General features: G+C 45.7%; 1 protein-coding gene across 1 annotated transcript; it reads right to left on the bottom strand.

Moving 5' to 3' along the window:
• Positions 1-9,456: 9,456 nt before the first annotated feature.
• Positions 9,457-18,956, bottom strand: LOC133348577 (dual specificity tyrosine-phosphorylation-regulated kinase 2-like). Its single transcript, XM_061561473.1, has 9 exons — positions 18,848-18,956; positions 15,037-15,173; positions 14,745-14,870; positions 14,265-14,400; positions 13,087-13,168; positions 12,340-12,512; positions 11,864-11,924; positions 11,559-11,676; positions 9,457-10,957 (listed from the first exon to the last, which is right to left on the bottom strand). Exons 2-9 carry the CDS (start codon positions 15,171-15,173, stop codon positions 9,901-9,903), a joined length of 1,890 nt encoding a protein of 629 aa, XP_061417457.1. The 5' UTR covers positions 18,848-18,956; the 3' UTR covers positions 9,457-9,900.
• Positions 18,957-27,262: the final 8,306 nt, after the last annotated feature.

The following is a 27,262-nucleotide window of genomic DNA, read 5'->3' as shown; positions in this document are numbered from 1 at the left end:
ATTGTCACTTGTAACTGTCAGAAACTTTGATCGTCATTGTTGCCAATGTACAGACCGTATGGAGCTTTGCTTGAAATTGTTAACAGTGTATGGACTGTTGGGTACTTGCTGGTGATTATTTACTATGTACGGATTGTCTGGAGTATTGATTGTGTGTGTTGCCATGTGGGGACTGGATGGAACATTGCGCCAAATGATTGACTGTACGAACTTCGTATACTGCATATACTGTATTAATCAATTCGGCGATTCTTGGCGTTTGTGTATAATTTTTTTTAATTCGAATGCCCTGAGTCCCATGGTTAATGTTGAAGGGGATTTTGAAATTACAGGTTCGGTTTGTTTCAAACTCACTGGTTGGTTCCTGTCCGTTGTTGCACAGATGATGTCTTTTGTGCGGGAATGCTCCTTGTGTTCTACATGGATCGGGGGTGCGTTTCCGTTAATTGCCGTCAAATTGCGTTGCTCTCTCCACTCGGTTGGTACAGCTGCATTGCTGCAATGCGAGTCTCGGAGATGATGTGTACGGATACGGGATGTGAGGTGTATTGTTGTGACCATTGAATATTCGGGATCGTCACAAATTGTGCGTACCTGTTCGGCATTGGATCAGTTCTGTGGGGGATCATAATTCAAATTGTATGTGTTGTGATGGTGTTAAATTGCGATGGTGACATGCTGCCAGGGATTTGGAATTGTGGTGCTGGCTGTCACTTATCTTGGGGCGCAGATCCTGACCAGGATGGCCCAGTGAGTGTTGCGTGTCTAACATGAACGTTGTGGTCCCGTCATGCAATGGCTGACGGCTTGACCTGACAGCCCGGAGATTGAAACACTCCGTGGTATGTCTAGCCTAGTGGGCTGTGCGCTCACAGGGCTCGGACAGTGTGGTCCCGTCATGCAATGGCTGACGGCTTGACCTGACAGCCCGGAGATTGAAACACTCCGTGGTATGTCTAGCCTAGTGGGCTGTGCGCTCACAGGGCTCGGAGAGTGTGGTCCCGTCATGCAATGGCTGACGGCTTGACCTGACAGCCCGGAGATTGAAACACTCCGTGGCATGTCTAGCCTAGTGGGCTGTGTGCTCACATGGCTCAGGGAGTGTGGTCCCGTCATGCTGTGTCTGACGGCTTGACCTGACAGCCCGGAGATTGAAACACTCCGTGGTATGTCTAGCCTAGTGGGCTGTGTGCTCACATGGCTCGGAGTGTGTGGTCCCGTCATGCAATGGCTGACGGCTTGACCTGACAGCCCGGAGAGCGAGACACTCTGTGGCTTGTCTAGCCTTGTGGGCTGTGCGCTCACATGGCTCAGGGAGGGTGGTCCCGTCATGCAATGGCTGACGGCTTGACCTGACAGCCCAGAGATCGAGACACTCTGTGGTTTGTCTAGACTTGTGGGCTGTGCGCTCACATGGCTCAGGGAGGGTGGTCCCGTCATGCTATGGCTGACGGCTTGACCTGACGGCTCGGAGGTTGAGACCCTCTGAGGCGCGTTGAAACAGTGGGCTGGAGATTCGTAAGGTTCGGGTGGAGTTGGCCTGTTACGTTGAGACTGTTTCCCTCAGTTGTTTGGGTGCATGTTGTGCAGTGAGTGAACGATGGGTCGTCTCAGCTCGGTCGGTACAGCTATATGCTGCGATGCGAGTCTGGGAGAGAGACTGGGTCGTCTCAGCTCGGTCGGTACTGCTATATGCTGCGATGCGAGTCTTGGAGAGAGACTGGGTTAAAATCCCACCGATATGGCCGACGTGTGCTACTGGTTGTGACGCCGCGTCGGAAAGGCGGTGGGGTGGTAACATGGAAATTCCCCCCCCGATATGGCCGACGCGTGCTACTGGTTGTGACGCCACGTCGGAAAGGCGGTGGGGTGGTAACATGGAAATTCCCCCCCCGATATGGCCGACGCGTGCTACTGGTTGTGACGCCACGTCGGAAAGGCGGTGGGGTGGTAACATGGAAATTCCCCCCCCGATATGGCCGACGCGTGCTACTGGTTGTGACGCCACGTCGGAAAGGCGGGGGGGTGCTAACGGGTGACTGTCATTGCATGCGTGATTCTAACGGTGGGGGGGCTGTGATGGAGCGTAAGTGGGTTAGCCGGTTTTCATGTATATTTGTTGTTAATTCCCCGTTTTCTATGCGGTTCCCTTTTACCCTCGTCGATTCTGTATATATTACGTGATTGTATTTCTTATCGGTCGCCGGTCATTTAATGATGTTGCTGGTTCGGAGGCACACCTTTTCGATGTTCACAGTTGTGTTACAGCCGGGGACGGCTGTGTGTTTATACAGGGGGGGGTGATGTAGTGACAGAACGGTCACTACTGTGTTGGCCCGTACGAGGGCTGGGGGCCCCAAGGGGGTGCCTGGGGGGTCACGTGCTGGAGGGATCCGGACCTTCCCAGAGGTGGGGGAAGTGAGGCGTGGCCTGGGAAGTGAGGCGTGGCCTGGGAAGTGAGGCGTGGCCTGGGCGGAGCCGGCCACGCCAGAGAGACGAGATATAAGCGTGGTGTGAAGGCAGAGCAGGGCTGTTCCTGAGAAGAATGAAGACACCTCGTGAAGATGCCAGAAGAGAAGACCTACAGTGAGCGGACTGCCAGCAGCCACCTGGCTGGGTCACGCTGGAGCGGCTAAAATACAATTGTGTGTTAGCTAGTGTAGGTCGGTGGTCACCACCCTATGTGTAGAGTAAGAGTAACTGTTGAGTAAACGTTGTGTTAATCAATAAATGAGTGTTGCCTCCCAAGAAGTGTGTGCGCCTAAATTGAACCCATTACATATGTGTGTGTGAGTCTAAGAGTCTGAGCGTGAGTGTGTGTGTGAGTCTGAGAGTGTGAGAGTGAGTGTATATGTGTGTGTGAGTCTGAGAGTGTGAGGGTGAGTATGTGTGTGTGAGTCTGAGAGTGTGAGCGTAAGTGTGTGTGTGAGTCTGAGAGTATGAGAGTGAATGTATGTGTGTGTGAGTCTGAGAGTGTGAGAGGTGAGTGTGTGTGTGAGTCTGAAAGTGTGAGAGTGAGTGTGTGTGTGAGTCTGAGAGTGTGAGAGGGAGTGTATGTGCGTGTGAGTCTGAGAGTGTGACATTGAGTGTGTGTGTGTGAGTCTGAGAGTGTGATAGTCAATGTGTGTGTGAGTGTGTGAGAGTGTGTGTGTGTGCGTCTGAGAGTGAGTGTATGTGTGTGAGTCTGAGAGTGTGCGAGTGAGTGTGTTTGTGAGTCTGAGAGTGTGAGAGTGTGTGTGTGAGTCTGAGAGTGAGTGTATGTGTGTGTGAGTCTTAGTTACCGAGAGTGTTATACAGGTAGGAACAACAGGTTCCACACTGCCCACCAGGGATTATGTGTCTGTCTGTCGTGCAAATCCTGAATTCCGCCCACCCATGAACCTCCCCACCGAACACCAAGCTACGCCGCGATTGGTAGACACGCCCACTCATCCAACTGCCCTCCCCCCCCCCCCGAACGCCGCGCTCTCCAACCAAGTTCCTACCTGCCCACTCCGAAGGAACGCGTTTACCTTGCGTCGAGAAGAAACAATCTCTTGAAGTTTGGGAGACTCGATGTTGCTGCTCGCAGCCGTCGTGGGGACCCAAACGCTCTCCAGGAAGTCGTCACCAATCAGGTTAGTGACGTCAGCTGCACAGCCCCTCCTTTTCCGGCGTAGCCCCCCTCCTACTGTAGCCCCGCCCCTCCAACTGTAGCTCCGCCCCTCCAACTGTAGCCCCGCCCATCCAACTGTAGCCCCGCCCCTCTCACGCCACTCCCCCAACACGGGCCCCGCCTCTATGGTGGCCACTGTCTTTATCACGGGCACGGCTGCTGTACATTGACGCCCACGTTCTCTATCCGTGTCCTCCGCACATCTATTCCATCTCCATGGAGAAGCCGGAGCCGTGCAAGAAAGCTCGAGATGTCCCGTAACGGGGTCCATCTCCCCCCGCTTCAGCATCGCGTCCGCGGGAATCGCGTGCGCGCGGCCTAGTATTCTGCGGTGCCTACCGCCTTGCCTGGACTCTGCGGCCGGCCAAGGCGCGCGACCTGGTGTGGAAGATATCGGGGAGATGTGCGAGTGTGTGGGAAGTGTTGGAACGGGTTTCGCTTCTCTCACATATTCGTGTCTCTGTGTCGTAAGCTCTCTAACTGGTGCTGCAGGTTCTCTTGCTGGTGGCTGTCTTGTACGTGGCAAATAACCCAGCACTGTTATGGTCACTCAAACTTTGTTCCTACCTCGTCTGCTGTGCAATATTCATTAAGCACCCTGAACTCGTTCTCTGCGATACTGATGATGTTGCTGTGTTCACGTACCACGGACCTTCCCTTGTAAAGTATCCGGTAAGTTGGCTACAAGGAATCATTTGTGCAACATGAAATAAAATGATAACTCAAACAAAATTGGCTTGTAGCAAAGTTACTTCCTGACAGTGATCTGTTATGATAGTCTCGAGTTGATTTTCACGTGTCTCTGTGTTGCTGTTTGTTGTTGTGTTGTAGTGGTTTTTTTGTTTTCGGGGCATTTGAGGCTTGGTGTTCATTCGGTGGTGGTGTGGTGCTGGTCTTGTTCGTGGTGGTCTAATTGTGGAACAAGTGCTGTGGTGAGGTATTCGGTTTTGTGTTTCTTGTATTGGTGGTGTTGTGTTGGCGGTGATCGTTTTATATGTATGTGTTGAACTTTTTTTGTTTTGTTGTGTTCGTAGAACAGGCTTCCCGCATTCAGAGCTTTCTAATATCAGGACCCATGCCAACCATGCTAGTGACTTAACTCGGAGATGCTTAGACTTGGAGGCATTTCTTTTATTTAACCGAGCACCCTTTGCACAATACACACCCTAAACTGGTCCACATTCTTCTGTCGCTCGCTTATACACAACTCTGTTGGTTGCTAGCCTATACACAACACTAGCCATCAAACACTGACAGTGCTGAACCGAGACTGCCAACTACTGTACTGTCTAGCAGCGCAATATCGAGTGAAGACGACAGCGACCATGGCGACGATCTTCAACAGCATGACGGGTATCCCACTACAAATGACAGCCCCGAGCTCTTGCTCAGGGCCCCCTTTTATGCTCCCAGCGTGGTCTCGCTCCGCTCCGGCCATGCCCTCTGTTTAGAACCTACCAGCGGGTTCCCGGGGCTTCCCCCTGTGCCCCTTCTGTAACCTTTCCCCCAGATATCCCCCTCTGGTGTATCACCTAGCCTGTTGTATACCAAATATCCCCTTCACCGCCAGCAGCTAGCGCTATACTGCTAAATTAATTATTCCATGCCACTACACATTGATGTCAGTATTTTGATATTTGTATTCACCTGCATACACTATACCACAATTACATTGGTGTGTGTGTGTACCTGTGCATATGCAGGTATGTTAACCAGCATTTGTATATTTTACATATTACAAATGCATGATCACAGACTTGTACAGGAATGCTTTAACAAAATAAACTAATTTAGATCCATTTGGAAATCCACTGTTGTATGAAGACCTCCCCACGCTATGTCGGCCCTAGATCACTATACTTCACCTCACTGGTCAAGACCAGTTCAGATAACCGCTTGCCTCTGATGTCAGCCATGGCCAGAAATCGAACCAAGGTCACCAAATTAATTGCGAAGTGAACTAACCAATTTAGCACTGCCCAACTCCTTACATTTCTATATGACGTAGATTACTTTATTTATCCAATGTGAGATCAAAGAAGCACGGGGAGGCGACAGACAAATAGGAATAGATGGATCGAAGACCGACATAGAAAAAGAGGCGTTTATTTTTCGATTTAAAGTTTTCGTGACTGCAGGGATTCATCTTCTTGGTTCTTTCTCCGTTGTCCTTTATTTGGGTTCGTGTAAACATCGCTCCCACGGCGTCCTCGCTCAGGCCTGCGTCTCCTCCGTCGAGCACTCCGCAGCCACACTCCTGCTCCGCCCTGAAGCCACCCTGCTGCTCCGATCTGCAGCCACCCTACTGCTCCGCTCTGCAGCCACACTGCTGCTCCGCTCTGCAGCCACACTGCTGCTCCGCTCTGCAGCCACACTGCTGCTCCGCTCTGCAGCCACACCTCTGCTCCGCTCCTCCTCGCTCACGGCCAGCCTTTCACAGCCCGCTAGCCCCCCTGCGCCCGGACACCGATGGCAGACGGTGCCGAGGTCTCCCAACACGTGGCGATCACGCCACCCTCCCAGTACTGCCCAGCGTGGCCTCCTCCCGTTTCACTCCGTCTTAACTTCCCGATCCCTTCCGGTTCTCTCCCTAAATCCTCTCCCTCACGTGACCCTAATTCCTCCCTCTCCTCACGTGACCCAGACTCCGCCCACCTCAATCCTTGCTCGCATTACATGTCAATGGGAGAGCGGTAGCAGGAAACTTGCAGTGGAGCAAAGACTCCGATCTGTGAAGAGAAAACATAAGCTATATCGTCAATGCCAGCGAATGTAATGCGGTCTGAAAGTCACTGTAAACATGAACACAATTGTAATAAAGGTCGTTGAAGCTACTTCTGGAATCCGGTCTTTATTCGTCTTTCATTACAACACTCCTTCACGCTCCTGACAGACAGCATGAGAGGGATAGAAAGAGAGAGACGCGCGCAGCCACGTGGCAGCCTGGACCCCCGCTCTCGCGTGGCCTCTTCCCTTCCTTCGTTCCAGTTCTAACCACGTGTTGTTCGTCTCCACCCCTATTTGATACCCGGGTCACGTGGTACGTTTCCACCAATCCTGGTTAGCCTCTATGGAATCTTCCAGACTCCACCGTAGGCTCCCGGGACCACGCCCCTGACTCATCTCCCCATTGGCTGTGGCTAAATCCAGCAGAACCAATCCTCTACTTACAGCTGTCACCTTTCCATTACGTCAGGGCCACGCCCCTAGGCTTTTCCCCATTGGCTATGGACCAGGACTGGCAGAGCCAATCATCGTGACGAGTTGTGATCCGTCAACGACCCGGAGATATCCTCACATTACACAATCAATCAAGACCCGAAATGGTTTATCACGTCCTTCCAATGATTGCTGAGCCAGAATCCATCTGCTCAGTTGAAATTGTCTCTGTGTTTGTATATGTCGATGGCCTCATGAACGAATCTCTCATGGTAGCCGGATGGCTTGCAGAGAACCTCCGTCTTGGAGAAGTCAATGTCAGCTTTAAATCGAATAGGTCCAAGACATGTCGCTTAGTTTCCCCAATGTAACTGCTGCCGAAGATACAGCTTAGTTTGGAGACGCCGGGATATTGCATGTCAAGGATTTTGTCCTTCACAGATGGGATTAGATCACGAATTTTATGTCCTGTGTTAAATCGGACCTGGATCTTGTGTTCATGATCGGAAATATTTTTGGTTACCCCTGCTATGTATTGCAAGATGAGGGTTTTGATTGGATCCTCAGATGGCTTCTTCCTCTTGGTTGGGGTGATGGCTTTGCGTATTGTGTGGTCAGAATATCAATTCGCCTTGAGAGCTTGGTGTACGTGTTTGAGTTCACTGGTTATGTGTTCATGGTCGGAGATACATTGAGCTCTATGGTGTAGCGTTTTGATGAGGGAATTCTTCTGGGATGGATGGTGGTGGGAGTCAAGTTTTAGGTAGGCATCAGTATGGGTTACTTTCCTGTAGACAAAATGGCTCATTGAGCTATCTGGTCTCTTTTTGATTAGGACATCCAAGAAAGGTAGCTTGCCATCCTTTTCTACCTCCATGGTGGACAGCTCTGAGTCGACAGCGAGCTGCGTGTTCCCAGCACACTGCAGCAGTGGATGGAGCCTACTAATCAACGCTCCCTGGTGGGACTTGAGATATTTTCGGATACGGAGGAGACGGAAGACGAACACTGACTCCTAAACGCACCCACCACGTGACCACACTGCTTACAGTTCGTGACGCCACCTCATGCAAGGATCGCAGGAGAACGAACTCACATCACTATATATCATAACTGGTGGACCATGTATCATGATTGCCACCCTGATACACAAATTAACGGCACGCATATCGCGATCCGGTTGAATATTACCGTTTTGAGATATTCGCTGTTTTTTTTAATCGCATAATCTTGCTAATTTGATCGTTGATGTTCGTCTAATCATTGTGTAGCATCGGAAATACGTTTGCACACACCGCTTATGTGCACTTACCTGCAGTTACGGCCAGGGGTCTGTAGGGGGTGCCAGCCAGTACAAGAGGATAGAAAGAGAGCCGGACCACAGAGAGGCCGGATTCCCCTCCCCTACCCCAGGTGAGGGGCTGGGGGGGGCCTTTCCAGGACCCATCAGAAGGTTCCAGAAAGGGGGCGGAGAGTCTCTCAGGTCGGCTTGGGGGAGTGGTACGAAGACGAAGACTGAAGACCAGCTAGGCGAGGACCCTGGAACCCCGGGACCCGACGTCCTTATAAGGGCCGGGGCCGAGCGTGGACCAGTGGTCAGGACCCGCACCTTGGCTGGGTCGGGTCAGTCAGTCTCCCCTAGGTCACCCCTAGCCAGAGGGCTCTAGATTACCCCAAGTGATATAGGCCTTATAGGGCACGTTAGCCCAGAGGCTGTACCTCCTTAATGAGCGGGGTAAAGGGGGTATCGTGTTACATTGTTATAAATAAAGTGTTGCCTCTAAGTTACGTTGTAAGTCTCCTGGAAAGCTTCAAATCAAGTTTGAACCAACTCTACGGGGAGAATATAAGTTTGTCTTCTCTCTCTGTGTGTCAATGTCAAATTTCACACTTAACTTCTAATTTATCCATCTCTGGAGAATGTAATCAACCAGGCTACGTGTTAACTGTGTGTTAGCCGACTCTCTGCGTTGCATTGCATTACATTTCCAAAAAAATTGCTAAGTTTGTTTTCTGAAACTGCCTATTTCTCAATCAAATTACCCAGGCTCTCATAGGTCCATTCGCTCTTTCCCTACCCTGGCCGCTTCGGGGTTGGTTTCCACACAACTCTCTCTAAAATATACCAGTCTTGACCAGACTTGCTGGGTCTTTCTCTCCCCCTCCCGCTGCGGGGTGGATTTCCACACAGCTCTCTCATTAACATGCTAATTCCTCTGCTCCAGCAGACCCACATCTCTCTGCCCCCTCTCTCTATTTAAGGCCACGACACAGAGGCATTGGGTCTCTGTCTGTCTATGTTGTGTGTCTCTCTCTCTGTGTGTCTCGGTGTCTGTGTTTTGTCTCTCTCTCAAGTTTAGTTCTACTTGTTGACGGTTGCTTGTGTTGTAATCGAAACGTCGTATTCTATTATTTAATTTATTTTCTTTCTACGTGGCTTTACCGAAAGAACCAGAGTAATTCCTGCAGTTACAAAAGCTTCAAATCAAGTTTAATCCCACTTAAATACAAATATTAACACATTTTACATAAATGTTCACATTTTTATATTTAATATTTACATTTCTTATCACAATATATACAACAATTCCCATTCACAACCAACATCAGCGACATCGGGAATCAAGGCAAGTGAAGTTAAAACTGATTTTTCTTTATATTTACCAGCATATTTTTGGTATGTTATGTACACTACAATATTTATCTATATATATAAAAGGAAAATTTGTGAATATGTGTCTGTCTGAAATGTTTATCATACTTCCCGACATGCAACACACTTGAAATTTGGCATATGGGTAGCTTCCAGACTGTATTAATCCCAGACGAGAATCCAAGTCTCGGGCGAAGCCGGGTAGTAAAGCTAGTTACAGTATCAAATGCCAATGTACAATATTTCCTATGAGTTTAACAATGTTTCCCTTTTTAAAACGGTAAAAAATTTATAGCAATGAGTTACGTGCATTTAAATATAATACATTTTTGACGACCGACTTATAAAACCGTTCGACTTATGAACAGGTCCCAGGAATGAAACCTGTTTATAAGTCGAGGGCTGCCCATATATTTTACAATATTAAAAAAATTTAATCCCCCTCTCCACTTCTGCCACAACCACAGACCAAATTAATAAGAGCGCGTCCGATCCGACGCAATCTCTTGCAGATGGTTAGTGATTTGGATTTGGGGATCTGCATTTTATCTGCACTGTTCATGTCACTCTGCACCATGGCTTGCTTTTGTTCAGCATCGTGAGGCTTAGAGTCTGCCTTGACCGTGCTCTCGGACTCCAGGAGAGGGTTAACAGTGTAGTCTGCGTTTATAGGCAGAGACAATGTGGAGCCCATGCTCGTCTCGGCTCCATTTTGGGTCGTCTCGGCTCCATTTTGGGTCGTCTCGGCTCCCTTTTGGGTCGTCTCGGCTCCATTTTGGGTCGTCTCGGCTCCCTTTTGGGTCGTCTCGGCTCCATTTTGGGTCGTCTCATCGATTGCCTCAATTGAAATAGGATATTCCTCAACATTCAGAGGCTTGATGTCCACATTAATTATGGTCTCCGACTCTGGGAGACAGTCAGAAATTGATGCTGTAAGAGACACAGTAGTGTTAAAATCTTCCACCTGAATGCTGCATTTTGTGGTGGATGTTGAGCTAGTGGCTGTAGGCATCTCCCATTCCAAAATGGTTTCGATAAAAGACCCAATAGAGATAGAAACCAGGAAGGCGTCAGTGCTTGGCTGAATGAAGGGGATTGGAACGGCGGCTGGAGGTGGAAGGGAAATGAAACTGGACACCTTAGGAGCCAAAATGGCAATTGCCACTCCGGAAAAGCTGCTGCAAAATGATGAGACTGGAATTTGTCCAGGAGAAGTAAGTTGTGGAATTGAGGGAAGGTGGCAAGGTGCTGGAGCCAGGATGGAGGAGTTATTGGGGTCCGAGTCCAGGAAGCATATTTTGTAGGGGTCCATTGTCGTGGAAGTGAAGTTGTTGGAGTCCAGAGTTGCGAAGGCCTTGGTTGACGGAGCCAGATGGGAGTTGATCTTGCATGCCGGTGCCTGGTGAAATCCAGGTGGTGGAGCTGGAGCTGCACTCATCCATGGCTGCATGAGAGCACTTTCCGGAGTTAGGCGGTCATCTGGGTTCCAGCTGAAAACAAAGAGACAAGTACCGATGAGAAGATCAGCAAAATATACATGCCCACATTACACATTATGGTGATACAATGAACTGACATCCACTTGACAAAGTAAGGGTTTGCAGGTAAGTGAAGTTAAGTATGGTAAGTCCTCGCTCAAAGTGTGCTTACACAACGCGTTATCGCGAAAATACATTTCTTCCATTTGGGAACGGGCTTTCCGAGTGCTTCACGCCAAATTACTTTATTCAGCTGCGTGGCTGAGCAATATCGGAATTCTGGGTTTCCGCGCGGAATTATATAATGATATAGTACGCGTTGGCATACCCTCACAGTTCCTTTTTTCGCCATGGGATGACTGCAGGCTAATTTAATAGTGAAAATGTGCAAATGTGCATGGTTTTTATTTGTTATCTCTGTAATGTGTTAACGGTAATTCCTCACTAAATGCATTTTTTCTGAATGCAACACTTTTCATAAACGCATCTACTACCGCGTTAAATGAGATGCAGACTTGCTATACTTTGCAAAGGGGATGCGTATTTCCTTATGATATAGAAACTGACTTGAATTTGTTAAAGTTGAGGGAAAGTCAAAGAGTGGGATTCTCACCATAGGATGGACCTGATGAAGTCCAGGAACAATGGGTCTCTTGTTTTCAGAAACTCCTTGAGCGGGCAACACTGAGGGGTCTCCTGCAGACATTCCTCGGTGAGTTGCCCAAAGAAGTCTGCAGTGAGTACAATCGCAAATGATGTCATGCATTAGAATATTATTCATGTGTACAAGGCTGTGTTCTATAATTAAGGCTGTGAAGGACGTGGGGGAAACAACCCAACTTTCACGTCATTGTGCAGCCAGATGAGTGATGTTATAACACCGAATCACGTATTAAAAATTAAATTAGCATTACTCACGGAAATACCGATGACCGTCTGGTGCAGCGTGCAGCATCTTTAAGGGTGGTGTTCCCACAATCTGAAAATAAACGATACATTTTTCTTTACGTATTTACATGCATGGTTTGTATCCTATTGATTCAATTATTAATAATTGAGTAAACACTTGAAGTCACGTTAAACTAAGCAGTAAGTTAACTCAAAGTAAAACGATCACTGAGGCAGTGATCATCGCCTGGCTGCGCCTTGAGTGAATAGTAAAACTCTGCATTCCTACGGCAACGGCGAATCTACTTCTATGTCAACCAATGTCGACTTCCCCAAAAAGTGGCACTCATTTAATCGACACTGGAGGGCTGAATAAACTCACAACGTTGCGATTGCGAGCCAATTACTCAACCGCTGAGCCAACATAGAACTGCAACAACCAATCAAACATGAAACACTTTCCGTAATAAAATAGTTAAATCAATTAATTACGAAACGAATCTTACCTTTGTGATCCCAGCAACCTCCTCATTTCTGTTGGTTCTTGGCAGCAGTCGTTTCCCAACAGAGATCTCGGCCAGTATGCAGCCTGCAGCCCACATGTCAACTGCTGTTCCGAACGGCAGGGCCAGCAAGACCTCGGGAGCCTGGTATCCAGGCGTCCCAAAGATATGGTCGGCTGGAGAAAAAATAAGAATACAGTACAGGTCTTTCATAGCTAATGCAACTTTTAAGTCTATGTCACTCTGCAGCACAGACACTTTTTAAATGAATTCTGTCAACTTTCTCAGTTTCATTATTGGCAAAAAAAGGTACATTCAGTCGTTTGAAATATCAGGTCCCGCCATAGGTGGGCATTACTAGGTCCCAAGAATAAATGGACCAGCTCTAAAGGGTTAAGTGGATGATCGGAGTCACAGTTTTACTGCAAGAATCTCCAATGTGTTCTCGCCCTGTCCTGCATGATATGTGAAAGGACGTGATTTTACACGGAAGTGGACATTCCCAATGCGCTGTTGTGAAACGGAGATCGCAAGGCGTTGTAATCATACCTCGTGTGGAGCTACCATGCACAGGCAGCACTGTGTTCAGCTCTTGTAATATCACATATGTTAATTTAACATTATCATCGTTCACGCAATTTGCATGAACGATGCTATAGAAAACAAAACATTGTTATTTCATATAACAGGATCTGTAGGAAGATTTAGAAATGCTACGGTATGTATAAATGTATATAAAGTGTAACGTACGAGGTTCATTGTCAAAAAAACTTCCTCCGAAGTCGGCCAATCGGATGGCTGCCGTGTGGTGATCTTTCACCAAGATGTTTTCCTGAAAGAAATATGAGAATGGAAGCATTTTATATATATGTTATTTAACCAGATGAGGATCCGTTAAAATGATCACTGTCTGCATAGAAAATGGCGTTCATTTTGCACTGTCCATCAAACGTTAAAAGTGTTTATGCATTATCTATGTCCGTTTGTAATGGAGAGGGAAGCAGGGGGATCAATAACTCTCGTGAAAATTATCTAATATGAAATCTTGCAATGAAGTTGTTCATGAAAACAAGACGATTATAATTAGAAGAATTGCCAAACGTCTCTTCTCATCAGCAATAACAGAGTTGTTCCACAATGCAGGATGGTAAAAAAACTCAAATATTACGTATAAGAAGAAAAATAGGGCCACGGATCATTAGTGGTTTTATAGACTCGACACTTCCCCATGTATAATGGGAGTCATGGGTAATATTGTCACGGATAAGAGCTCCACTGTGTGAGGCAGCTGTGATGGGAATTAAACTGGCCAGTGTATGTGCATCATGCAGTGTATGTGCATGAGGCACATAAACTGCTAAATCCACTTAAAAGATCACAGTGAAGGTGCAGCCCTGCAATTACTTGCTCGCCCCTCTACTTATAGAAAAGCCTCCGCCATGGGTAGTTGAAGTGAGCCCCTCTAGATGGTTTTGGGCTACTGTTACACAGCGTCAAATGTCTCGGAAGAAGGGGAAGTACCCACACTTCACCCCGCCACTCGTGACATGATTAACTGGGGAGTACCTATTTATACTGATGGGTGTATAGAAGTGGTGGGTGGGTGGAGTTGGGATTTGAGAACCTGTCCACTGTTATAATTGCCAAGCCAGAGGATCAATTTAACCAATTCCCTCTGGGTTTCAAGTCTCGTGTGAGATCCAGACACCATGACAGCGTCTCTTAGACCTGTTTAATTCCTCTAAAAGAGATATTAATGATAATTGTTTTTTTACCCTTCTATCTGGCAACAAAACTGACGCCTTTTTTTACAAGGAGTCAAAAAAAAGGTGTCAGTTTTGTTGCCAGATAGAAAGGTAAAAAAACAATTATCATATTTTTTACTGGCAAATGAGGTTCCAATGGAGATATTAATGATAAACCCTTACCAGCTTGAGGTCCCCGTGGACTAAGCCGTTCTTCTTCAGGAAGGCCAGCACTTCCATCAGGGGCTGGGCATATCTCTTGACGGAGGACAGAGTAAATGCTCCGTTCGCTTTCAGAACGTCAAAGAGGCTGCCCATGCTGATAACAGAAAACGAACACAGTGCAACATGGTTAAACAGCATGAAGCACAAAGGCACCAGCTCATCCACACATGCAAGTACTGGAACACTGAGGGTGAGGTAAGGCATTCGACGGGTAACAATTACTTGAATACGTGCTGACTGCAGAGTTTTTTTACCACTGGGCATGACTGGGTCCCGAGAATTGACAAACCAGCTATGAAATGGTTAATGCAGCTACTTATCAACAATGCAGTGTAGCATAGCTTAGGATTGAGTACTGATGTGGATCAATCAGCTGCCAAGCTTATATGTGTATACATCCTGCAAGTGTCACGGTTGTAATGGACTTAGTGTTATTACCTGATGTAGTCCAACACGATATAATGGTAATCTCCCACGACAAAGTCTTCCTCGAACCGGATGATGCTATTGTGCCTCAGCAGTTTGAGGAAGACAGCCTCACGATATGCTTGCACTTCCTTGATGCTGCGTGAAGAAATACAAACACTTATGAGAATGTTGGAAATTGCATCATTATTAAAACGGAAAACGTATTGCGTCTTGTCTAGGTAGGCACACGTGAGTTTCTCTGACAGGAAACTACTTTTCAGTGAAGATTGTGAAGCACATCATTACTTGGTCTCTCTCTCACCTTAATGTGATGTCAATCTTTTTGAAGGCCATCTCCTTGTGGTCCCTGTGGTCCCAGCATTTGTACACCTCGCCAAATGTTCCTTCGTCTAGTTTTTCCAAAACCGCATAACGATTGTTGAGGAGATTACTCGCCATCTGGTCAAGAGAGAGTGTTGCAGTAAGAGCAAGATCAATAAGTACAGTGACAGTTTCGATAGTAGCTTCCTAACCCCTCCTTACTCTGAGTGATACAGCAGAAGGCCTACCTCAAAATCAGTTTCAATTAATAATCAATATGAGTTTCGATTTAAAGCTTTCGTGACTGCAGGGATTCATCTCTTGGTTCTTTCGGTAAAGTCACGTAGAAGGGAAGTAATAAAATAATAAAAATAAAACATAATAAAATAAAATATTATTTTTATTATTTTATTACTTCCCTTCTACGTGACTTTACCGAAAGAACCAAGAAGATGAATCAATATGAGGTTTACTCAGCCAAGCATTCTCCTAGGGTTGATAAAATAGGAACCACTTTGTGAGTCGAGAGAGGTTGCCTCATGTAAAGACTGGTCTTGGCCAGAAAAATGTGGATTTGACGGCAATTGCTCATGGCCACACGTGGGGGTTTGTGAGTTTATGTGAACAGACACTTTGATTATTTAAAATTATCCGGGCCTATTAACGGGTTATGACATTAAATTGGCCAAATAAGTGCTCAAATGGTCCTGAACAATTGTTGCACCCAGTCTAATCAATTGTAAGCAAGCACAGCCCTTCAATTGCTTGCTCATATAGCTTATGGTGAAAGGGGCTCCACGGGAGGGATCTCTATCAAGTAGTCTATCTGCTATTTCACGCTAATGAGACGTATTGATAAAGGTGGGAGTGGCCACATTCTACCACATCAAACACGACATGCTGCCAAACTACGAACTGTGGTGTAACATTTTCACTTCTGGGTGAACATTAAATACACCCAAGAGGAGGGCTTCCATGGAGATGGAGCAATGAAATCAGCTCGTTTGTAGATACTAGGTGGATTGTTGCATCGAATGACTTTAGGGAGATAGTAAAGGCTTATCAGACCTTCATCCACCAGTAGATTAATCATGTCTGATAACCTTTATTTCCTTCTTGCAAACATTCTACAAGTTCATGACATTTATCTCCCTTATCTACTTCTCTCATATCGCGAAATAGGTATATCTTACTCGTTGGTTCTTTCGGTAAAGTGACGTAGGTAGAAAAATAATAGATCACGACGTTTCGATCACAATATAAATAAGCGATCGTCTTCAGGAGGAAAGAGGGGGAGGTCACCGAAGGCAACCGTTTTTAAAGGTTTCTAAAAAGTGGGCGTGGCACAAGCGCTGCGGTGGTGGAAGCATGGAACATGCAGTGGCAACAAAACGTCCTGGTGTCAGAACGAAGTGGGCGGGGTATATGTGCCCTGGGGTAAGGTAACATGAAAACACAAATCAAGTCATGACTTGATCTGTGCTCCCTTAACAAGAGAACACAAATCAAGTCATGACTCAACGCGGTTGATGACATCTTTCCAATGATTTCTGAGTTTGTACCCATCTTCTCGGTTGAAATCGTGTCTGTATACAGTATATGGATGGCTTCATGAACGAATCTTTGTTGATAGCCAGTGGGCTTGCAAAGTACCATCGTCTTAGAGATATCAATTTCGTGTGAGCCAGCAACATTAAAATAATGATCAGCCGCGGCAGAAGTATTGGTCCTACCGTGGTTCAGATCTGCCTTATGCTCATGAAAATGGTCCGAGACATGTCGCTTAGTTTCTCCAATGTAACTGCTGCTGCAGACACAGCGTAGTTTGTACACATATGTCAGGGATCTTGTCCTTCAAATATGGGATAAGATCATGAATTTCATGTACTGTGTTAAAACGGACTTGGATCTTGTGTTTGTTCATGATTTTTGAAAAATGTTTGGCTACCCCTGCTATGTATGGTAAGGTGATGGTTTTGCTTTGATCCTCAAATGGTTCCTTCCTCATGGTAGGGGTGATGGCTTTGTGGATTGTGTTGTCATAGTATCCATTCGCCTTGAGAGCTTGGTGTACGTGTTTGAGTTCACTTGTTAGGTGTTCATAGTCGGATAAACATTGAGCTCTATGGTGTAGAGATTTGATGAGGGAATTCTTCCGGGATGGATAGTGGTGGGAGTCAGGTTTTAGGTAGGCATCACTATGGGTTGCTTTCCTGGAGACAGAATGGCTCATTGAGCCATCTGGTCTCTTTTTGATTAGGACATCCAAGAAAGGTAGATTGCCATCCTTTTCTACCTCCATGGTGAATTTGATGGCTGGGTGTATGGAATTTACGTGGTTGAGGAATTGGTTCAGAGCCGATCAGCCATGTGGCCAGATGACAAACGTGTCATCCACGTACCTCTTCCGCAAGGACAGGCGTGGAGTGGATGCCTGGATGGCGTCCGTCTCAAATTTTTCCATGAAAACATTGGCTACAACTGGAGATATTTGAGAACCCATTGGTGTGCCTTCAGTTTGTTTGTAGAATGTTCCATTCCCGGTAAAGTATGTATTGGTGAGGCAGTGTCTCACCAGAGCCAGTACATCAACATTACATCCTTATTGGACCAAATCTTCAATATTTGCAATGGTATCAGGCACAGGAACTTTGGTGACTACATCGAAACTACATCGAAACTGACGAGCAAATCACCTGGGGACAGTGAAATGTCCTTAATTGACGATATGAGGTGAGCTGAGTTAAGTACATAAGAGGTGGTCTAACCAGTAAATGACTGTAAGGTCTCAGACAGATATCGACCCAGTTTGTAGGTGGGTGAGCCAATGGTGGAGACGATGGGACGAAGGGGTGTACCTTCTTTATGGATTTTGGTAAGCCATATAATCTGGGTGGTCAAGCAGCAGAAGGTTTTAAGAAAAAATGTTTGTTTTGTTCAACTAATGAATCTGAATCAGTGATTATACTGTTCATTTTTGAAACGAGGCTGTTGGTGAGATCTTTGAAGTTTTTGTGTAGCTTCCATAATTCAGTAGGTCATGAATTTTGTTGTTGTACACAGTTTTGTCCACTTTACTTTTTTCATATCTTCGTGACTTTATCGAAAGTACGAAAGAATATGAATTCCTGCAGTCATTAAAGTTTTAAGACAAAAGATTCTGATACAGTCATACCTCGGTATACGGCCGCTTTGGAATACGTTGAATTTGGTGCACGTCGTGTTTTGACGAAAACAAAATGTCTTGGGATACGTCGTCTTGCTTGGGATACGACGTCTTGCTTGGGATACGACGCGCTTGCTAGAACTTGTATGGGTCGGGATGAGTCACCACGTACCCGCGTAGAACCCGTTCACGACTGAAACAAAGCGCCGCTCCTCAGTCTGCATGTACAGTAGATCTCGTTCAGTGCACAATTCTTGCTATAACTCTCTGTGAATTTCACGTGTTTTTTGTCATTTTAACTCCTCTCAGCAAGGTAAAGTGACGTAAAAAATGTATTTTTATTCCTATTTATTTGAATTTATTTATGCATTTTAGTACTAAGTAGTGTCTAAAGTATTTTATACAATCCCATTAATGTATAATATGCCATATAAAATATCATTTCATATACTCTGGAACGGATTATTTCCTTTCCCTTTATTTCTTATGGGAAAAATTCGTTTGGTGTACGTCATTTTCGGTCTAAGTCCTACCTTCTGGGACGAATTAACGACGTATACCGAGGTACCACTGTACTTGTAATTTTGGTTTATATCATAGCTTTAAATTTTCCTTAATAAATAAATACAAATATATAGTTTATTACCTTGCGTTGAGAATAAAAAATATCTTGAAGTTTGGGAGACTCGATTTTGCTGCTCGCAGCCGTCGTGGGGACCCAAACGCTCTCCAGGTTGTCGTCACCAATCAGGTTAGTGACGTCAGCTGCACAGCTCCTCCCCCTTCTGGTGTAGCCACGCCCCTCCAGCTATAGCCCCGCCCCTCCAACTGTAGCCCCCCCTCCAACTGTAGCCCCGCCCCTCCAGCTGTAGCCCCGCCCCTCTCACGCCACTCCCCCAACACGGGCCCCGCCTCTATGGTGGCCACTGTCTCTCCCACGGGCACGGCTGCTGTACATTGGAGCCCACGTTCTCTATCCGTGTCCTCCCCACATCTATCCCATCTCCATGGAGAAGCCGGAGCCGTGCAAGAAAGCTCGAGATGTTGCGTGGCGGGGTCCGTCTCCCCCCGTCTCAGCATCGCGTCCGCGGGAATCGCGTGCGCGCGGCCTAGTATTCCGCGGTGCCTACCGCCTTGCCTGGACTCTGCGGCCAGGCAAGGCGCGCGACCTGGTGTGGAAGATATCGGGGAGATGTGCGAGTGTGTGGGAAGTGTTGGAACGGGTTTCGCTTCTCTCACACATCCGTGTCTCTGTGTCGTGAGCTCTCTAACTGGTGCTGCAGGTTATCTTGCTGGTGGCTGTCCTGTACGTGGCAAATAACCCAGCACTGTTATGGTCACTCAAACTTTGTTACTACCTCGTCTGCCGTGCAATATTCATTATACACCCTGAACTCGTTCTCTGCGATACTGATGATGTTGCTGTGTTCACGTACCACGGACCTTGTAAAGTATCCGGTAAGTTGGCTACACGGAATCATTTGTGCAACATGAAATAAAATGATAACTCAAACAAAATTGTCTTGTATCAGAGTTACTTCCTGACAGTGATCTGTTAGGATAGTCCCGAGTGTTGTAGTTTATTTTCACGTGTCTCTGTGTTGCTGTTTGTGGTTCTGTTGTGTTGTGGTGGTTTTGTTGTATTAGGGGCATTTGAGGCTTGGTGGTGTTCATTCGGTGGTGGTGCTGGTCTTGTTCGTGGTGGTCTAATTGTGGAACGAGTGCTGTGGTGAGGTATTCGGTTTGTATTGGTGGTGTTGTGTTGGCGGTGATCGTTTTATATGTATGTGTTGAACTTTTTTCGTTTTGTTGTGTTCGTAGAACAGGCTTCCCCCATTCAGAGCTTTCAAGTATCAGGACCCATGCCAACGATGCTAATGCATTTGTAGTGACTTAACTCGGAGACGCTTAGACTTGGAGGCATTTCTTTAATTTAACCGAGCACCCTTTATATAATACACACGCTACACTGGTCCACACTCTTCTGTCGCTCGCTTATACACAACTCTACGTCGGTTGCTAGCCTATACACAACACTAGCCATCAAACACTGACGGTGCTGAACCGAGACTGCCAACTACTGTCTAGCAACGCAATATCGAGTGAAGACGACAGCGACCATGGCGACGATCTTCAACAACACGACGGGTATCCCACTCCAAATGACAGCCCCGATCTCTCGCTCAGGGCCCCCTTTTATGTTCCCGGTGTGGCCTCGCTCCGCCCCGGCCACGCCCCCTGTCTAGAACTTGCCAGCGGGTTCCTGGGGCTTCCCCCTGTGCCCCCTTCTGTAACCTTTCCCCCAGATTTCCCCCTCTGGTGTATCGCCCGGCCTGTTGTAAGCCACAGATCCCCTTCCCTGCCAGCAGCCAGCGCTATACTGCTAAATTAATTATTCTATGCCACTACACATTGATGCCAGTATTTTGATATTTGTATTCACTTGCATACACCGATTGTACCACAATTACATTACTGTGTGTGTGTACCTGTGCATATGCAGGTCTGTTAACCAGCATTTGTATATTTTACATATTACAAATGCATGATCACAGACTTGTACAGGCATATTCTTGAACCAAGAATATTCTTGAACCAAGAATATGAATCCCTGCAGTCACGAAAGCTTTAAATCAAAATTTGTACAATCATGTTTAAAGAAAATAAACCAAATTAGATCCATTTCGAAACCCACTGTTGTATGAAGACCTCCCCACGCTATGTCGGCCCTAGATCACTATACTTCACCTCGCTGGTCAATGCAGATTGAGAAAGGGTTCCCAAAAACCAGTTCAGATAACCGCTTGCCTCTGATGTCAGTCATGGCCAGAAATCGAACTAAGGTCACCAAATTTATTGCGAAGTGAGCTAACCAATGGAGCACTGCCCAACTCCTTACATTTCTATATGACGTAGATAACTTTATTTATCCAATGTGAGATCAAAGTGCGCAAAGAAGCACGGGGAGGCGACAGACAAATAGGAATAGATGGATCAACGACCGACAGAAAAAGAGGCGTTTACTTGTCAATAATAGAGTTTGTTTTTCATATCAGTTATATTTCACTTGCTTTTATCTTTATCACGTCATGAAATTAATGTACTCTCACAGAGAGCAGTGTACTCTGTTGTGTCAGAAAATAGCTGTGGAAGATGTCAGAATTGGTTCAGAATTTCCTCGAATAATGATTATCCCGTTCAACCAGTTTCCTGGTTATTTTACAAGGGAGATCCATAGAGCAGTGCGCAAGCACAGCAACAACAGAACAAATACGTCAACATTACAGAGAATAAGTACAGGATCCTTAAGGAATATTGCACAACTAACGATTGAGCTATTTGACCTTGGTACGCGAATCAGACGTGAATTAAAAACAGTGCAACTGTAATATGACAAGTTTGATACAGGTGCACATAAGCTTTATTTTCATTTAACAGTGATGTAAAAACAAATCGAAAAAGGTTTATCCATACAAGGGATACCGTGTTAATACCTAAAAAAGTATGAATTGCTTGTTGGTAATAGTTTAAATTTGTCTGTTCAATTAAAATAGATTAAGTGAAACCCACATTTAATTAAAAATGTCTCGCAGTCATTGGTGACCAGGCTGATTATATTAACTCTCTAAACTCGAGGATCTAAATGAACAGTAATATCTTAATCGCTCACTCTTGAAGAGAGAACTACTCGGAGGTGCGAGGAACCACAACTTGGCAAATCAGCCACGGGGGGCGCCTCACGCCCTGCTGACACGTCTTTTCAATTCTAGATTTGAAGCTTTCGTGACTGCAAGGATTCATATTCTTAGGTTTTTTCGGTAAAGTCACGGAGGTAAAACATTAAAATTAATAAAAGTAAAATAAAATAAAAATCACGACGTTTCGGACGCAACACAAGCTTCCGTCTTCAGGTGGAACCGTCACAGCCCGACAGCTGTATCAAGCAAATGAGAGATTACAGGAGAAACCACTCCGTATATATAATGGTTGAGGGGGGGGGGGGGGCAGGAATGGCCCACTTTTTATTATTATGGTAAGGTTCGGTTTGAGACTATGAATAGACTGCATAACAAAAGACTGAGCCTTTATTATGGAGAGGTTCGGTTTGTGACTACGCCTAGCCTACATAATAAAAGTGTGAAAAAAGAAAGCTAAACCTGGTAGAAAGCTAAACCTGGTGAAACAACTGGCTGTTCATCAGTAACCTGCAATAGTTTTCTGTCAAATAAGGTGGTTCAAATAATTGTAGTTAAATTTTTTTTGCATGGTTAATCACATTTTTTCCAATGATTAAAGGTGCGGCTTGAGACTATGAATAGACTGCATAACAAAAGACTGAGCCTTTATTATGGAGAGGTTCGGTTTGTGACTACGCCTGGCCTGCATAACAAAAGTGTGAAAAAAGAAAGCCTAACCTGGTAGAAAGCTAAACATGGTAAAACAAAACTGGCTGTCTATCAGTAACCTGTAATAGTTTTCTGTCAAATAAGATGGTCCAAATAAGTGTAGTTAAATCTTTTTTGCATGGTTAATCACATCTTTCCAATGATTACTCAGTTTGTAACCATCATCACGGTCGAAATTATGTCTGTGTTTGTATATTTGTATGGCTTCGTGTACAAACCTTTGATGGTAGCCAGGAGGTTTGCAGAGAAGCTTGGTCTCGGAAAAGACAATTTCATGAGAGCCCACCGAGTTGTAGCAATGATCGGCAACGGCCGAAGAATCAGTCCTGCCGTGTTTCAGATCTGACTTGTGCTCGCGGACACGATCAGAATCATGACGTTTCGTTTCTCTAATGTAGCAATCACCACAAATGCAACTCAATTTGTAGACTCCAGGGTACTGTAAGTCAGGAACGACATCCTTCACAGATGGAATCAGATCACGGATTTTATGCACTGTACTGAATCGGACTTGGATCTTATGTTTGTTTAGAATTTTGGAGATCTTTTTGGTCACGTCTGCTATGTATGGTAACGTGATAGTTTTGGTCGGAGTTTCATGTGGCTGTTTCTGTGTGGTGGGAGAAATAGCTTGGCGGATAGTGCGGTCAGAGTATCCGTTCATCCTGAGGGCCCGATGTACATGTCTTAATTCACCGGCCAGGTGGTGTTGGTCAGAAATGCCATGGGCTCTGTGGTATAGCGTTTTGATGAGAGAATTATTTTGAGATGGTTGGTGGTGGGAATCCGGTTTCAAGTAGGAATCTGTGTGGGTGGCTTTCCTGTAGACAGAATGTCCCAAGGATCCGTCAGGCCTCCTCTCAAACAGAATATCCAAGAATGGTAGTTTACCGTCTTTCTCTACTTCCATGGTGAATCTGATGGATGGGTGTCTAGAATTGATGTGGTCCAAGAAGTGGTTCAATGCTGGTAGGCCATGTGGCGGTTGAATTTAGAAATTGATAACATGACTTCTGCTTCTGCTGACTCAATGTCAGCCAAATGCAAAGCTATCCTGATTTCTAAATTCAACCTCCTATCTAAGAAGAAACCAGAGCCACACATCGCAAAGCTGGATGTTAACAAGACCGTGATTAATCAGAGTAACATCACAATTTCTGACAATCTAAAAACGGTACTGGCCAAAGGACTAAATTTCGCCATCACCCCTAAATATATGCCAGTAGAGGATATGATTTCTCAGATTGTTGTAGCCCTCAGATGCATAGGACACATCCATGCGGATGTAGCAAGAGCTGAAATAGCTACTATTATTAAGAATGCTAAGAAACCCACTAGTAACATCAGCAAAACCGAACGCTCTGAACTCGTGGACCTAAAAAAGAGAGACGATATAGTCATCCTCTCGGCAGACAAGGGCAATGCCACGGTCATCATCGATAAAGATTCATACAACAACAAAATCCTGGACCTTCTTAATGATGGGAGTTACTCCAAAATTAAAAACGATCCCACTAAAAGCCTAACAACAAAAACCAACAGTATCATCACGAGTTCGACTTCCCTAATCGAACCAAGCAAACGTCCCTCTCTAAAACCATCGGCGGCTAGACCTCCCAGACTCTATGGTCTTCCCAAAATCCATAAAGAAGGCACCCCGCTACGACCCATCGTGTCGACGATAAACTCTCCTACGTACAAACTGGCCCGTTTTCTATCAGATACTCTGCTCCCCTTCACAGGCAAGACCTCTTCGGCAGTACTCAACTCAACCCAATTAGTCTCTATGGTTAAGGACATGGTACTATCTCCTGATGACATCCTCGTCAGCTTTGATGTAGTATCTCTGTTCACCAAAGTCCCAGTACCGGAAACCCTAACAATAATTGAGGACTTAGTCCAACATGGATTGAATTCTGATGTACCTGCGCTGGTTAGGCATTGCCTCACCAACACCTATTTTACCTGGAATGGCACCTTCTACAAACAGAATGAGGGTACCCCTATGGGCTCCCCCTTGCCACCAGTTATAGCCAACATGTTCATGGAAAAGTTTGAATCAGACGCCATCCAGACATCCACCCTGCGTCCTTCCCTGTGGAAAAGGTATGTGGATGACACTTTCGTCATCTGGCCACATGGCCTCCCAGCATTGAACCACTTCTTGGACCACATCAATTCTAGACACCCATCCATCAGATTCACCATGGAAGTGGAGAAAGACAGTAAACTACCATTCTTGGATATTCTGTTTGAGAGGAGGCCTGACGGATCCTTGGGACATTCTGTCTACAGGAAAGCCACCCACACAGATTCCTACTTGAAACCGGATTCCCACCACCAACCATCTCAAAATAATTCTCTCATCAAAACGCTTTACCACAGAGCCCATGGCATTTCTGACCAACACCACCTGGCCGGTGAATTAAGACATGTACATCGGGCCCTCAGGATGAACGGATACTCTGACCGCACTATTCGCCAAGCTATTTCTCCCACTACACAGAAACAGCCACATGAAACTCCGACCAAAACTATCACGTTACCATACATAGCAGGCGTGACCAAAAGATCTCCAAAATTCTAAACAAACATAAGATCCAAGTCCGATTCAGTACAGTGCATAAAATCCGTGATCTGATTCCATCTGTGAAGGATGTCGTTCCTGACTTACAGTATCCTGGAGTCTACAAATTGAGTTGCATTTGTGGTGATTGCTACATTGGAGAAACTAAACGTCATCTTTCTGATCGTGTCCGCGAGCACAAGTCAGATCTGAAACACGGCAGAACTGATTCTTCGGCCGTTGCCGATCATTGCTACAACTCGGTGGGCTCTCATGAAATTGTCTTTTCCGAGACCAAGATTCTCTGCAAACCTCCTGGCTACCATCAAAGGTTTGTACACGAAGCCATACAAATATACAAACACAGACATAATTTCAACCGTGATGATGGTTACAAACTGAGTAATCATTGGAAAGATGTGATTAACCATGCAAAAAAGATTTAACTACACTTATTTGGACCATCTTATTTGACAGAAAACTATTACAGGTTACTGATAGACAGCCAGTTTTCATATTCTTAGGTTTTTCGGTAAAGTCACGTAGGTAAAACATTAAAATTAATAAAGTAAAATAAAATAAAAATCACGACGTTTCGGAAGTAACACAAGCTTCCGTCTTCAGGTGGAACCGTCACAGCCCGACAGCTGTATCAAGTAAATGAGAGATTACAGGAGATACCACTCCGTATATATAATAATAAAAAGTGGGCCATCCCCCCCCCCTCAACCATTATATATACGGAGTGGTATCTCCCGTAATCTCTAATTTTTTTGATACAGCTGTCGGGATGTGACGGTTCCACCTGAAGACGGAAGCTTGTGTTGCTTCCGAAACGTCGTGATTTTTTATTTTATTTTAATTTCATTAATTTTAATGTTTTACCTACGTGACTTTACCGAAAAAACCTAAGAATATGAATCCTTGCAGTCACGAAAGCTTCAAATCTAGAATTAAACAGCCAGTTTTGTTTTACCATGTTTAGCTATCTACCAGGTTAAGCTTTCTTTTTTCACACTTTTGTTATGCAGGCCAGACGTAGCCACAAACCGAACCTCTCCATAATAAAGGCTCAGTATTTTGTTATGCAGTCTATTCATAGTCTCAAGCCGCACCTTTAATCATTGGAAAGATGTGATTAACCATGCAAAAAAGATTTAACTACACTTATTTGAACCATCTTATTTAACAGAAAACTATTGCAGGTTACTGATGGACAGCCAGTTGTTTCACCAGGTTTAGCTTTCTACCAGGTTTAGCTTTCTTTTTTCACACTTTTATTATGTAGGCTAGGCGTAGTCACAAACCGAACCTCTCCATAATAAAGCCTCAGTCTTTTGTTATGCAGTCTATTCATAGTCTCAAACCGCACCTTACCATAATAATAAAAAGTGGGCCATTCCTGCCCCCCCCCCTCAACCATTATATATACGGAGTGGTATCTCCTGTAATCTCTCATTTACTTGATACAGCTGTCGGGCTGTGGCGGTTCCACCTGAAAACGGAAGCTTGTGTTGCCTCCGAAACGTCGTGATTTTTATTTTATTTTACTTTTATTAATTTTAATATTTTACCTACGTGACTTTACCGAAAAAACCTAAGAATACGTCTCTTCAAGGCCGCCATCCTCCGCTTCATGCGACCCCAGGGCCACGTCTTCCACCCGCTGCTTACGATGGACCGTCGACCAGGACCCGGTCGAAATCTAAAACTTTTTCATGAACGCTGCCCTGCTCATTCGGCGTCTGCTGTTCTCGGCCGGTTTGCATGTTGTGAATATATGTCCATAGTGTTTATTTGTACAGGTGGGTTGGGTTATTTATTGGGGGATGTTCGTGTTCTTGTTGTGTTGTGTTATTGAGGCACACGTACTCGGTTTCGTTCTTGCAAGTATTTTTTTTATTGTTGTTATTGACTGCCGAGTCGGCTGTGTGCTACGGGGGGGGCGGGTGATGTAGCATCGGAAATAGGTATGCACACACCGCCTGTGCAAGGGGATAGAGAGAGAGCCGAACCACAGATTGGCTGGGTTCCCCCCAGGTGAGGGGATGGGGGGGCCTTTCCAGGACCCCCTGGAAGGTTCCAGAAA

This window comes from Lethenteron reissneri, chromosome 27 (genome assembly GCF_015708825.2).
Source record: "Lethenteron reissneri isolate LAM-NWPU_2019-01 chromosome 27, ASM1570882v1, whole genome shotgun sequence".
NCBI lineage: Eukaryota > Metazoa > Chordata > Hyperoartia > Petromyzontiformes > Petromyzontidae > Lethenteron > Lethenteron reissneri.
The sequence above is the reverse complement of the archived record's forward strand: the minus strand, read 5'-3'. Positions and strand labels throughout refer to the sequence as shown.

Excerpts from the sequence above, each read along its gene's own strand:
- LOC133348577 (XM_061561473.1), bottom strand. The coding sequence starts at position 15,173 with ATGGCGAGTAATCTCCTCAACAATCGTTATGCGGTTTTGGAAAAACTA. Across the intron at positions 14,401-14,744 it reads ATCGTGTTGGACTACATCAG|CATGGGCAGCCTCTTTGACG; the intron begins GTAATAACACTA and ends TTCTGTTATCAG. Across the intron at positions 12,513-13,086 it reads TTTTTTTGACAATGAACCTC|CCGACCATATCTTTGGGACG; the intron begins GTACGTTACACT and ends TTTTTTCTCCAG.